The sequence below is a fragment of the Aquarana catesbeiana genome, linkage group LG04, assembly GCF_042186555.1.
Source record: "Aquarana catesbeiana isolate 2022-GZ linkage group LG04, ASM4218655v1, whole genome shotgun sequence".
NCBI classification, from domain to species: Eukaryota; Metazoa; Chordata; class Amphibia; order Anura; family Ranidae; genus Aquarana; species Aquarana catesbeiana.
The window spans coordinates 691,492,567-691,507,304 of record NC_133327.1 but is presented as its reverse complement, the minus strand read 5'-3'; the positions used below and the strand labels follow the sequence as shown (position 1 = coordinate 691,507,304).

Here is a 14,738-nt window from a genome sequence, read left to right as displayed (position 1 = left end):
TATTCACGATTGTACATATTTCAGCATTGGAGGAGATGGGACACTGGATCACGTCACAACACTTCCAAGTAAGTATTAAAAAACACACATAATATTGTTTCAGTACTTACCCTTATTTTTCTTTCTGGTGCCCGTTAATGGCATGTGGATAGACACCAGGACGTAGATAAAAAACAGGACACCTTCCTACAGGCCAACCCCACCCAGCATTCCTATGTCAGTTTTCCTGGTTGTTGGCAGGCTGGGTCAAATGTTCTGCAATACTGATTCCCCCACCTCAAAGCCTTTACAAAGCCAAATTACAGCATTGCTTTCCAACCACAGATTCTCAGGAACATCTTCATTATGGGCCTGTTGGAGGAGACAGTGACACAAACAGCTCTGTGGAAATTCTGATAATAAATCAAGAGAGAGTTATGGTCACAGTCCTGTGCAATTCAAGCTGAGAATATTATGGAACTACTTATGGCCAAAAGGTTCCACTTGACCATATAAGAGTTTGTTGGAGATCCCATTCCAAAAACAAGGCCATTAATCTGAAGCCCCCCCCCATGGCCATTAATCTAAGTTGCTCCCTCCCCGTACAGCAAATTGGTCCCACTTTGTGGCAATAACACCTACTCTTCTGAGAAGACTTTTGTCACGTACCTGGTCGGAAGGCCAAAGTGCCGAGAGGGCTTCCCTTACGGCTGAGTGCAGGGCACCCCTGAAGGTGGTGACAGGGAGTGCTATGCTCAGAGAAGCAGGGGTTGCCTGCTGCGACAAGCTGAGTGATGAGATGTCTACTGGGTGGCAGCTGGACGAGCAGGGTGCACTGCTGGGCAGGAGTCCCTCAGATGTACCAGATGAGACTTGGCAGAAGGGAGAGCCAGAAGCAGGGTCAGGAGCCAAGCCAGTAGTCATACACAAAATATCAGCCAGGGATAAAGCAGCAAGCAGAGTCAGGAATAAGCCAGGGTTATACACGGGTAATCAGGCAGCAGCAGAGTCCAAAGAGCAAGCCAAAGGTCATGCACGGATCAGCAGGCAGAAGCGGAGTCAATGGAGCAAGGCGAGGGTCAAATCCAAGAGTGGAGACAAGACAGGTCAAAGGCAAGCCGGGTCGGTAACAGGGAATCCAATAATATCAGAAACAGTAACTCAGGAACACATGGGGGGAGGGGAAGATCATCCAGCAACTAGTGGATCATGCTTGCTGGCTTTAAATAGGCAACTGGGCACCAGAATCTGTCACAAATTGCGTGTGCAATTGCACATTAATCTTCGCGGCCGTGTGCCTATATGCCAATCTGCAATTCCGTTGGGCATTAGCAGATGTCCCAGTTCTTCTGTGAAGCATTTTCTGACAACTTTCCACAAGGTATTGTGGGAATCTGTGCCCATTTGTGTGGTCAGATGCTGATGTTGGATGAGAAGACCAGGCTTCCCAGGCTCTCCAATTTACCCCAAAGGTGATCAGTAAGGATGAGGTCAGGGCTCCGTGCAGGACACTCGAGTTCCTCCACACCAAACTAGTCACACCATGTCTTTATGGAGCTGGCTCCTCTCTACTGGGAAGGATTCCCACAAACTTTTGGAGTGGATCTGTTGGGATTTTTGCCCATTCAGCCAAAAGAGCATTGGGGAGGTCAGGTATTGATGTTCAACCCAAAGGTGCTCAGTAGGGTTGAGGTCAGGGATCTTGAATTCCTCCACTCTTCTAGAAAGGCTTTCCACAGGATTTTGGAAGGTGTCTGTGGGAATTTGTATACATTTGTGAGGTCAGGTACTCATGTTGGATGAGAAGATCTGGCTCACGAAGGTGTTCAGTATGGTTGAGGTCAGGGCTCTGTGGAGGACACTCGGGTTCCTCCACATCAAACTGGTCAAACCATGTCTTTATGAAGCTGGCTTTGTACACAGGGGGGGGCACAGTCATGGTGGAACAAAAAAAGAGTCTTCACTAAACTGTTACCACAAGGCTGGAAGCACACAATTGCCTACAATGTTTCTTGTATGTTCTATATTCATAATTTGGCAAATGTTACATTTGTATTTGTTACATTCCCTTTTACATGGCACGTTATGGAATTTATTATTGATTCCCCATTAAAGTAACCCCACCCCATCCCCGATGACAGATGTAACTTCCCATAGACAGTGAACCTAAGTGGATGGAGAAAAATACTTTATAAGGGAAACGTAAAAGGGTTCTTGGTAATTGAATTCTATTATTGTCATACTAGAGGTGCTTATTGCAAGTGTATTAAACGTATGTACAGCGCACTTCTGTCAGAGCCTCACCGATAATGGCAGGGATGGTCCGCCATTCCGGAAATCTCCATTACAGAATGTTCTTATTTTTACAGATATTCTTCTTGAGTTCAATCCATTTGTCACGGGATACTCTACAGATACCGGCAAGAACACGGATCCCCTTTCTTTCCTCAATGAAGCTGTTCCTGGGGCCAAATCCTTGTAAGACTTTATTTAAAAAAAACTGATGTAAAGGAAAGGTTCATTCTTCTCAGCTTTTTAGATGCACCCGTAAAAGAGAACAGCTTTATGTGTATTGTCTTAGAAATTCAGGAAGGATCACTTTTCCTGTTGAAGTAAATTGGACTTTATTAGTCCTTCCTCTGGACCAACTAAGGGTTTGGGGTTCTGAGGATGCATGATGAGAAATATCTAGTAGGACCTCAAATAAAATACAAAAATATGATGTGCAAACACAGTGTCCTTCCAAAATGCAGTGCTGTGATAAATCAATATTAACAAAAAACGACAATATTAAAAAATTCAATTAATATATAACACCCAGTGTCCACTGCGTGAAAATATGTAAAAATGATTCAAGCATCCATTATAAATTCACATATTCCAGATATATGCGTTTCCAAATCTTCAAAATCCTAGGCATATACCTCCAGCTTATGTTTATATTTCCGCAACCATCTTAACTCCTTCATTACCGTAATTCAAATATAAAATAAACAAGGCAATGGGGGGCGCAGCAGCCAACAGCAAATCACAGTACCAGGAATCCACAGTACGTGCACATACATTAACCCAACTAAAGAACCATTTGATACCAGATGGACATAAATTACACCACATTAGCTGCCCTGTCTCCCATGAAGCAACAGTGTAAGCACACAAATATAAACACAAAATCAATGCAATATAATAAATATCAATCCTATTGCATACAAAATATTAAACAAAAATAGTAAACAAAGTTGTTTACAATCAATTCAATTTTTTTTTTCAATAAAGTCAACAATTACCTCATACTATTTAATTTGTTTTAAAACATAATTTTACTTGGGACCATTTTTTACTACCTCAATCATTGAATAACAAATAATCACTGATGTCTATCTTAATATTTGATCCCGAGGGACTCAAACATCTAAAGGCGTAGATCCATTTGGTTCCCCTTCTGGAGAGATCCCTAACCTTATTAGAACCCCTCCAGGAGGAAAACAACTCAAGCAACCCCCCCAAAATTGGAGACCAAAAGCATGTTTATTATGAACCTCTATGAAATGTTAACTAACGCTATCCTGTTTTCAATATTTTGAACATGTTCTGCAATGCGTTTCTTTAATGGTTGTTTTGTGAGACCCACATATTGATGGCCACACGGGCATTGCAGAACATATACGACATGGGTAGAATTACAGGAAATAAACTCATTGATCTTAAATTCTTCCTTAGTGGTCTCAGAGATAAATGTATCTCTTCTCCTTTTGTTCACCCTACTATTCGGGCATCCTCCACATCTCCTGCATGAGTAAAAAAACTCCCTATCTAAAAAAAGTCACACTTTTTTTTGTAGCTTACCAAGCCATTTCTCCACTTTCACTGTGGGTCAGGCAGATAGCAAAGCATTTATATTCATACCTCAAAACACCTTAATCCAGTCACCATGGGATGTGTAGATATTAATTTCCAAGAACACAAGTACAAGGATAACTTCTGCAGACAGAAATGATCCTTGTACTTGTGTTGAACTTGTGTTGACTGCCTTGAATTATTTCAGGGGAAACACAGCAAATGATTGGTTCATGTATGTGGATGAGATATGGGTCAAGATTAGAAGATCGGAAATGCAGTATTTTAGTGAACACATAAACTCAGTGGACAAATGTGTCAACTTTGCACGGGAAGAGCCACAGAATAACAAACCACCCTTTTTGGACATGTCAACGAGGAGTGACTTGGACATTGAGGTCTACAGGAAACCCACCCATACAGACCAGTGTCTGCTTTTTGACTCTCTCCACCCAGTGGATGACAAACTGGGGGCGATTGTCATTCATCAGGTTAAGATGGTACAACAAACACAGAGTTTAAAGACAAGGATCTCATGAGGGTTTTGAAACTTTGTGGCTACCCAGACTGGGTTTTCATTAAAACATTCTCAAGTTGAAGCAAAACCTCTGGACCATTGAACAGAGAGAAGAAGCAGAACACACGGAGTGATATAGTCATCCCATATGTAGCCGAAGTGTAAGAAAAACTCAGAAGGAGCTGGAACAAAACATCTCATCCCTGTGTCCTTCAAGCCCAGCAATACACTGGGACAAAAGTTTGGACATCCAAAAGACCCAACACCCAAACACAAGGGAAGTGACTTGGTATATGAAGTACAGTGTAGTGAGGAATGCCAATATCTGTGCACTGGGGAGATGAGGCAACCACTCAACAAATTAATGGCCCAACATAAGAGGACACATTCTACAGGTCAGGACTCTTCCTTCACCTTAAAGCGGAAGTCTGGGCTAAACCTAAATCTGCTCCCACCCCCATTCTAACTCCTATTTTAACTAACCTATATACCAGGCATCACTAAATGGCGGAACGTGATCTGGATCCGGACCTGGTCACTGTCCCATACGGTCCCACCATTTAGCAGCCAGTTCTTCCCCCAGCCTCCGCCACTGTCATTATCACAGCAGAGAGTAGAGCTGGAGGCAGAACAGTTCTGGACGGAGAGTGGGAGCTGCCGAAGTTAAATTATCAAGCTGATGATTGGTTGCTAGTATGCAAGTTCAATCGGGCAGCAGCTCCTGCTTCTGCCCTCTGTCCAAGGCTGTCCTGCTTCCGGCTCTCTGCTTTGCTGTATACCTTTGCAAAGGTAGGAGAGTGAGGGGGCAGAGCTGTGGGGGGGGGCTGTGATGTAAAGTGGGGGGGCAGAGCTGCAAGGGGGGGCTGTGGTGTAAAGTGGGAGGCAGAGTTGCAGGGGCGCACTGTGGTGTGAAGTTGGGGGAAGAGCTTTGGGGGGGTGACTGGGGTGTGAAGGTCAGAGTAGCTGCACAAACATGCAATTTGGACCTCTGCTGGAAAAAGAATGTTAGCAATCAGACTTCCGTGAATTTTAATTCAATACCCCTGCTATAGAGGAAAGATGTCTGTACTTACCTATTCTCAGTGTGCTTTGGGCCAGTCATGTGATCATCTCCCAGTGTCGGCTTCAGGGGAGAGGAGGGACAGTGGACAATGAATGCCCCATAGTAAGTCTATGTGTGACGTCTTTGCCCAGGCATTGCAGCCATTGTTGCTGCTCTCTCCATTCCTAGGAAAGCCAGCTGCTGGGGAGATCACATGACCAGATCGGAGAGCCCCGAGAATAGGTAAGTATAGGCATCTTTCTTATACAGAATAGTTAAAATAGGAGTCAGAAGGGGTATGGGAGCAGATTTAAGCCCAAACTTCCACTTTAAGGAAAAGGGACATTCTTTGGAGGACAGTGAGATCACAGTTTGGCTGGAGAAGACAACTGGTTCACAAGATGTATGAGATGGGCCTTCTATGTTCAACTGGAACAACCATCATTGAACATTGGGCCTTCAACATCATCCATCCACATATAATTCAATTTTAACATCTCAACTCCAGTTTTAGTAACAATTTACACCTTCAGCCATGTAAATCGAAGAGCTAACACCTATGCAGGCTTCCTGACACCAACAATGGTGTTGTGCACCTAGGACAGGATGGCAGCACAACTTTCACACCTCCTATCCTGTTCTTGGACAATCAACATCTACACATTCCATGGTGAAGACTGCAGGGAAAGGTTATGTACTATTGGGGTTTTATTACTACTTTAAACAATTTGGAATGCTTCCGATGGCGGGATACTAGTGTGGGCTTTAGTTTTAGGCGGGGTTCTTCTTTTTTAGAATGGAACACAAAAATGTATGTATTTTTCTTCACTGCAAAGATGAATTTAGTAAAATGTATAATGTTCCTATTATCTCACTGCCTTTTTATTGTATTTTCCAGTGATATGCCCACACAAGCCAGAGCTCTGATAGACCAGATGAAAAGTGACAAGGTAACCCATTGACCGCTGTAGGTCATTTTTATTTATTAGTTTAAGAGTGTATCTAAAACCAAAACTTTTTTAAAACTTTCGGATAGCGTAGGGAAGGGTCAACAGCCGTCAGTTTGTTCTAAAGCTGTTGGAGTCCCTTTGAGAAAAGGAAGGGGGTTTGGGACTTTAAATGAGGCCCACGGACATCAGGAGGTAAATAAAAAATGTTGTTTATTGATCATGAAACCTGTATCAAGCCATATCACAAATATAGACCACATGTAAAAGAAGAACATTGTAGTAAATGTCATTCAATATACCTACGCACATAAGTAAGGGCGCATGCAAAAAGCATCAAGAATACATCAATATGTCAAACTGGAGGCCACATGATGGGCACAAGCGATCAATGGATACATACACTGATAAATAGATATATATACACAATAAAAAGCAGCATGAGACAGAAATCGTAAAAATGTGTAAACCCATAATTGATTGAAGAAAGATGTTCTGAGTTGATAGTGAGATGTGAGCATCTGTCTGCGTAACAAAATGACCGACGCGTTTCGTGTAAATCACTCATCAGGGGCACAGTGCTCAAACATATATAAAATCATTGCAGAGGAGGTGTAATGATGATAGAGCCAAGGCCATATTGATAGTCCGCACCGGGAGCTGAGGTGACCGAAACATGCACTGGCGGGGCGCGTGCACAAAACCCCCCACATGCACAGAGCCCGGAACACTAGATCTTAGGATGAGATAGTAATCTGCTGGTAATAACTACCAAGCGGAGTATATTTCCCAGAAGAGTATATACAACGTGCTGTGGTGAGGCATGTCATCATCTGGTTTGTGGCGCTAAAGCTAAAACTGTTGGAGTCCCTTTGGGGAGACTTCTTCTCTCTCTCAAAAGAAAGAAAAATTCAACAAGTGTGCCCAGTGGAAGATTCAGCTCAAAATTTCATATTTTCATGACTGTTGGGTGGTGGTGGTGGGGGGGGGGGTTGGTTTTTGAAGTTGGAGAACTTGGAGGGCTGAGGAACCCTTTACGTCTGTTGATGCCTGGTCCCCTGCTGTGGTTAAGATTCTACCTGCTGGCCCGTATGTCACTGCTGTGTGCTGTAGCAATGTCCATTGGGTGGAATCAAAGCGCAAGGCCGGTGAAATGTGTGACCATTCTTCGGCCAGGATAATTCTTCAGGAGACAGAAGATTGGAGGCACAGGCAGGGCCGCCTGAGAAATCATGGGGCCCTGTACAACCTACCTGACATGGCCCCCTTGAACATCCAGAGGACAATAATGAAGCAGTACAACAAGCACGTTGTGGTGAATTGTTTATGTGGCAAAATTCTGCTAACAGTGGGAGGGGCTTAAAAATTAAGCCTATATACTGAGTGCAGGTGTCAGGAGTATGTAACATACAGAGTGCAGGTGTCAGGAGTATGTAACATACAGAGTGCAGGTGTCAGGAGTATGTATTGTACAGAGTGCAGGTGTCAGGAGTATCTATTGTACAGAGTGCAGGTGTCAGGAGTATGTTTTGTACAGAGTGCAGGTGTCAGGAGTATGTAACGTACATAGTACAGGTGTCAGGACTCAGAGTATGTATTGTACAGAGTGTAGGTGTCAGAAGTATGTATTGTACAGAGTACAGGTGTCAGGAGTATGTAGCGTACAAAGTGCAGGTGTCAGGAGTATGTAGCATACAAAGTGCAGGTGTCAGGAGTATATATTGCATAGAGTGCAGGTGTCAGGAATATGTATTGTACAGAGTGCAGGGGTCAGGAATATGTATTGTACAGAGTGCAGGGGTCAGGAGTATCTATTGTGCAGGTGTCAGGCGTTTGTCATCATGTGACGTCCTGAGAAGCTGCTTCTCAAGACGTCACGTGATGGCGAAACCTGCCAAGCGGATCTCCCAGTGCTTAACTTCCAGTCTAGGTGGAAGGCACGCGGATGGCTGTCGGCTTCCTGCATGATCGGACAATGTGGGTATATATGTTTGGAGTTTTTTTACAGTGTTTGCATGTATAGCGAACTATTTTAACAATAAATACGATACATTTTTACGCTATAAGGGGTCCTCCTTCTCTCTCTTTTTAATCGATTGGTTGTTTTGCTACTGGAGCCATTGGATTACACTAATGGGCGGCACAGTGGTGTAGTGGTAGCACTCTCGCCTAGCAGTAAGAAGGGTCGCTGGTTCGAATCCCAACCACGACACTACCTGCCTGGAGTTTGCATGTTCTCCCTGTGCCTGCGTGGGTTTCCTCCGGGTACTCCGGTTTCCTCCCACACTCCAAAGACATGCTGGTAGGTTAATTGGATCCTGTCTAAATTGTCCCTAGTATGTATGAATGTGAGTTAGGGACCTTAGATTGTAAGCTCCTTGAGGGTAGGGACTGATGTGAATGTACAATGTATATGTAAAGCGCTGCGTAAATTGACGGCGCTATATAAGTACCTGAAATAAATAAAATAAATAAATAAAATACTACGAGTACGAGATACCAGGCAACAGCTGGGAAATACCTTCTGGTCCCTGGGTGACCACTAAGTGAGATTGATTTTTTTTGTTATATAACAAAGGGGTCAAAACCATCTGGTGAGTGCGGATCTTCATTAGAGCTCACAGTGGCATAACAGCACCAGAGGGCACTATTTTGGTGATTCAGGCACAGCTCACCTTTGCACAGTTTTATGAATGGAATTTCACTTTGGATTCAACGATGAGGAATTCTTTGGCACTTTATCAATTCATTGAGATCAATCACAATAGTATTTGTTTTCCATCACAGTTGCAGTAGAAGTGATTTCTTTTGCAAGCGCTGTCTAGCCCATTTGTTATTATAGTGTGTTCATTGGGGAACGTATTAATCATTTTATTCTACAGGGAGAAATGTTTCCTTTTTTTTTTTTTTTTTATGTGTCAGAGCGGCTTTAAAGCTGAACTCGGGGCAAATATTAAAGACATAAATTAGTGTGGCTCTTTAACATCAATACATCATTATGTGTGTTCTTTAAATACAAGCAGTGCAAGTCCCTGAATGTGACCTGGTATCAGCCTCTCACAGTCCCCCGTACAGCAGACCTGAAGTGTAAGAGGAAGAAGCAGCACAAGGAGATAGTAAGAGAGAGGAGAGTGACAGAGGGATAAGCTTATTATCACTATGCTGTTTTTTTTGCTGTCCAGTCACAGGCTGGGGGCAGGTCCAGGACAACCTGGGCTCACAGGAAGTGGATTAAATGATGTCGGCCTTTAGATTGAAGACATCTAAAATAGACTATCAGGAAAATATTAGGATTGAAGGGGAATATTTTGTTAAAAGTTTGTTTTCTTCTTACTAGACATGTGCAATTTCGTTTAGTTCTGAATTAATTTTTTAATGAATTTAGACAAATTCGTTAATTTGGAAATATCCGAATTAACGAAAACCCAATTAACAAATTTTTCTGAATATTCATAAATTAGATTATTCTAAAATTCGTGAATTCAAAAAAATTTGTAAATTCAAAAAAATCGTAAATTCGGAAAAAAATAGGAAATTCCAAAAAAAACCCGGAAATTCTGAAAAAAATCGGAAATTCGAAAATCTGAAATAATAAGTAACTAATAATAACTTAGCTATTACCAATTTCCAATGTTTTTCGAATTTCCGATTATTTTCGAATTTACGATTTTTTTCAAATTGACGAATTTACGATTTTTTAGAATTTCAGATTTTTTTAGAATTTACGTTTTGTTTTTTTTTTAATTTAGGAATTGCGATCATAACTAGGGATGGGCTTTCTGTTCGGGTCGAACATGAATTCGACTCGAACATTGGCTGTTCGCCGAATAGCGAACAATTTGGGGTGTTCGCGGCAAATTCGAAATTACTTAAACGGGTGACCCCGCCCCCCTCTGACACCACGGAGAAAGCCATAGGGATGTCCCCATGCGTCAGAGGGGGCGGGGTCACCAGGTGGCCCCACCTTCATTTATATAAGAGCTGTCACAAGAACAGAAGCGTCACACAGCGGGAGACTCCGATTGAGGCAGATCGTCCGGAGGTCGAAGCGGGGAAGAAGCCAGAGGAAGATGCCAGACGAGAAGACTGGAGGAAGATGCCAGTGGAGAAGACCGGAGGAAGAAGCAGAGGAAGATAGAGGAAGAAGCGGGAGAAGAACAAGATGGAGGAAGAAGAAGAAAACCGAAGGAAGACCAGAAGAAGATGTAAGAAGAAGCGGGGAAAGAAGAAGATATTAATAAAGGAATTGTCAAAAACCGGCTATTGTCTTTTTTAACATTTTTGACACTTTTTTTGTGAAATGGTAGGGGTACATTTGTACCCCATTACCAAATCACACAGGGGTGGGGCGGGATCTGGGGGTCCCCTTGTTAAAGGGGCTTCCAGATCCCGCAGACCCCCACAACCACTGGGCAAGGGTTGTGGGGATGAGGCCCTTGTCCCCATCAACATGAGGACAACCTCCCTATGTGGAGGCCATGTGGCCTGGTACAGTTCAGGAGGGGGGCCGCTCTCTCGCCCCCCCTCTTTTCCTGCGGCCTGCCAGGTTGCGTGCTCGGATAAGGGTCTGGTATGGATTTTTAGGGGGACCCCAACGCCATTTTTTAAAAAATATTGGCGCGGGGTTCTCCTTAAAATCCATACCAGACCTGAAGGGTCTGGTATGGATTTTGAGGGGGACCCCCACGCCATTTTTTTTAAATTTTGGTGCTGGGTTCCCCTTAATATCTATACCAGACCTGAAGGGCCTGGTATGGAATTTGGGGGGACCCCCACGCATTACGCATTTTTTAAAATTTTGGTTCGGGGTTCCCCTTAATATTCATACCGGACTCAAAGGGCCTGGTAATGGACTGTGGGGGAATCCCATGCCGCTTTCTTTAATGACTTTTATGTGTATTGCCGGGACCGACAATTCATATAGCTTTAAAAGTACTCGCGGCTATTAATGAATTGTCGGGTCTCTGCAATACACATAAAAGTCATTGAAAAAAATGGCATGGGATTCCCCCACAGTCCATTACCAAGCCCTTTGGTTCTGGTATGAATATTAAGGAAAACCCCGAACCAACATTTTTTTAAAAAATGCGTGGGGGCCCCCCAAATTCCATACCAGGCCCCACACAATTTTTTTTTCTTAATTTTGGTTCGGGGTTCCCCTTAATATTCATACCAGACCCAAAGGGCCTGGTAATGGACTGTGGGGGAATCCCATGCTGTTTTTTTCAATGACTTTTATGTGTATTGCCGGGACCGACAATTCATTAATAGCCGCGAGTACTTTTAAATGACTTTTTTTCCTTTAGAAATGTCATTTTGTGTAGGGACTGTTCTAAACACGGGAAACAAGCGCTACTTTACAGGCATACTATAGACACCCCCCAGGTACGAAATTTAAAGGACTATTTCACTTTTATTGTTTCACTTTAAGCATCATTAAAATCACTGCTCCCGAAAAAACAGCCGTTTTTAAAACTTTTTTTTGCATTGATCCATGTCCCCTGGGGCAGGACTCGGGTCCCCAAACCCTTTTTATGACAATACCTTGCATATTAACCTTTAAAATTAGCACTTTTGATTATTCATGGTCATGTCCTATAGACTTTAACGGTGTTTGCGTGTTCGAACAAATTTTTTGCCTGTTCGGTATGTTCTGCTGCGAATCGAACCAGGGGGTATTCAGCTCATCCCTAATCATAACGAATGGCCCGAAAAACGGAAAAAGAAAAAATCTAATGAAACGAAAATGAACAAATTTTTCAGCAGTGCACATATCTATTTGTTCAATTGAATGATAATATTTATCTTGCCGCAGTTCTTATTTAAAGCCCCTCCCATTTATTTTACTTTCTCCTTCTCACGTTTCTGACATTTTTTTTTCTTTTGTAGAGAATTGTTATGGCTACAGACTGGAAGATCATCACCGTGTTTATTGGTGCCAATGACCTCTGTGCCGCTTGTACGGACAGTGTAAGTCTATATATATATATATAAATATCGGAGTGTAACCTTTCATTCCAGCTGCTTGTGACATTATTCGTTACATTTAGACAGCCATGCTTACAATGTAATTATAAGACAAATATTTTTAACAGGTGATCTTTCTTTTCAGAAGATACTTTATAAAAAAAAAAAAACATTTGCTGTGTAATTGTCCCAGCATTCGCACAGCCGTCAAGCACGTTCCCCGTAATGTGTGTAATATGTTTATTTTCTATGATCATCAGCTCCATCTAGTAGCCATAATGCTGTCTTTTGCTGAAATGCCTCAGTCTAGAGAATACTGCATTATGACCACTAGATGGAGCTGATGATCAAAAGAAATAAATATTTAAACACACTACAGGAAATAATTTGCAATGGCCAGAGGCGTAATTGGAACCCTCAGGGCCTTGGTGCCAGAAACCATGAAGTGGACGTCATATGACGTTCTCCGAGAACGCTGGGCCGCGCAGCAGCAAGATCTGTCAGCGGCTGATGACTGACCACTATACTAGCCCGCTGCCAGTACCATGTGATCACTGTGACCTATCACAGCAGAACACATGACAGTTGTAAACAATGGATGGCATCCTTTCATGCCATTCATTTTATACAATTACATGGCTAGCTGTGATTGGTCACAGTGATCGCATGGTACAGACAGGCCAATCACAGCTAATCACAACAAAAGACACTGAATGAATCAGTTTCATTCAGTAAAAATGGTTACTTATACCAATCAAATTCACTGGTATAAGAAATCATAATGTGTAAAAAACACACTCAGCCCGGCACTCAGCCCAACACTCAGTCCGACTCTCCGCCCGACTCTCCGCCCGACACTCCACTCGACACTCAGCCCGACACTCTGCCCGACACTCTGCCTGACATTCTGCTCGACACTCCGCCCGACACTCAGCCCAACACTCAGTCCGACTCTCCGCCCGACACTCCGCCCGACACTCAGCCCGACACTCAGCCCGACACTCTGCCCGTCATTCTGCTCGACACTCCGCCCGACACTCCGCCTGACACTCTGCTCGACACTCCGCCCGACACTCTGCTCGACACTCAGCCCAACACTCTGCTCGACACTTTGCCCGACACTCTGCCCGTCATTCTGCTCGACACTCTGCCCGACACTCCGCCCGACACTCTGCCCGACATTCTGCCCGTCATTCTGCTCGACACTCCGCCCGACACTCCGCCCGACACTCCGCTCGACACTCCGCCCGACACTCCGCTCGACACTCCGCCCGACACTCCGCTCGACACTCCGCCCGACACTCCGCTCGACACTCCGCCCGACACTCCGCCCGACACTCCGCCCGACATTCTGCCCGTCATTCTGCTCGACACTCCGCCCGACACTTCGCCCGACACTCCGCTCGACACTCCGCCCGACACTCCGCCCGACACTCCGCCCGACACTCCGCCCGACACTCCGCTCGACACTCCGCTCGACACTCAGCTCGACACTCTGCCCGACACTCTGCTCGACACTCTGCCCGACACTCTGCTCGACACTCTGCCCGACACTCTGCTCGACACTCTGCCCGACACTCTGCTCGACACTCTGCCCGACACGCAGCCCGACACGCAGCCCGACACGCAGCCCGACACGGCCCTGACAGGGAGAGAATACAAAAATACATAATAAAAAAAACAATCCATGTATTAATATTAAGATACATGGGTGAAGATTCTGAATATTACACACGCCCATTACTGATCTGCTCTAGAAACATTATTTGCATCTAAATTGTCCACATGACCCCCCCCCAACACACACACACACACAGAAAATCCTTTCCATTAAACGGTATTGAATGTTGCTGTAAATACAATCACATTTACTTTTTTAACTTTTTTTTTAGAATTACTTCTCAGCTACGAATTACATCAGTCGCATCAGAGAGGCCTTGGACCTGCTGCATGCGGAGGTTGGTTCAACATTTCTGAAGCTTTATTCATAGTGGGGGTGGACAAATGGCTCAAAAATACGCAGTGGTACATTCAGCTGATCTGTGCATTAATCCATTAACCCTTTGGTTACATGTGTTTGCTAGTTCTCTAGAATTGTTACATTGTATCTCTTGTTACAAAGAAGTATGTGTTTCCTCTGCTCCTCAGCTCCATCTAGAGGACATATTGAGATATATTACTACTGCCCATAATAAAGGACATTTGTTCAGAAGAGAAAATAGCCTAAAGATCACTTTTTTTGCCCAATATGCACAGAACAAACATACATGCCGATTCAAAGGATGAAATGGTATCTGATTATGTTTATAGAGATCCATCAGTGATTCTACAAATCATTTTATGACTGTAAACAAAATGAATGCACAGCAATCCCTATACCATGTGCTCTATCTATTGTGAATGAGACCTATTCATTCTGTCTCTCTCTCCCCCTCCCACTCTTTCATCT

General features: G+C 43.8%; 1 protein-coding gene across 1 annotated transcript in view; it reads left to right on the top strand.

Moving 5' to 3' along the window:
- Positions 1 to 14,738, top strand: part of PLB1 (phospholipase B1) — a 166,038-nt gene that overhangs the window by 108,023 nt on the left and 43,277 nt on the right. Inside the window, exons 33-37 of the mRNA XM_073628788.1 lie at positions 25 to 68; positions 2,349 to 2,457; positions 6,274 to 6,325; positions 12,212 to 12,292; positions 14,182 to 14,247. Of these exons, the coding sequence (XP_073484889.1) occupies positions 25 to 68; positions 2,349 to 2,457; positions 6,274 to 6,325; positions 12,212 to 12,292; positions 14,182 to 14,247 (352 nt within the window). The remainder of the gene's footprint in view (positions 1 to 24; positions 69 to 2,348; positions 2,458 to 6,273; positions 6,326 to 12,211; positions 12,293 to 14,181; positions 14,248 to 14,738) is intronic.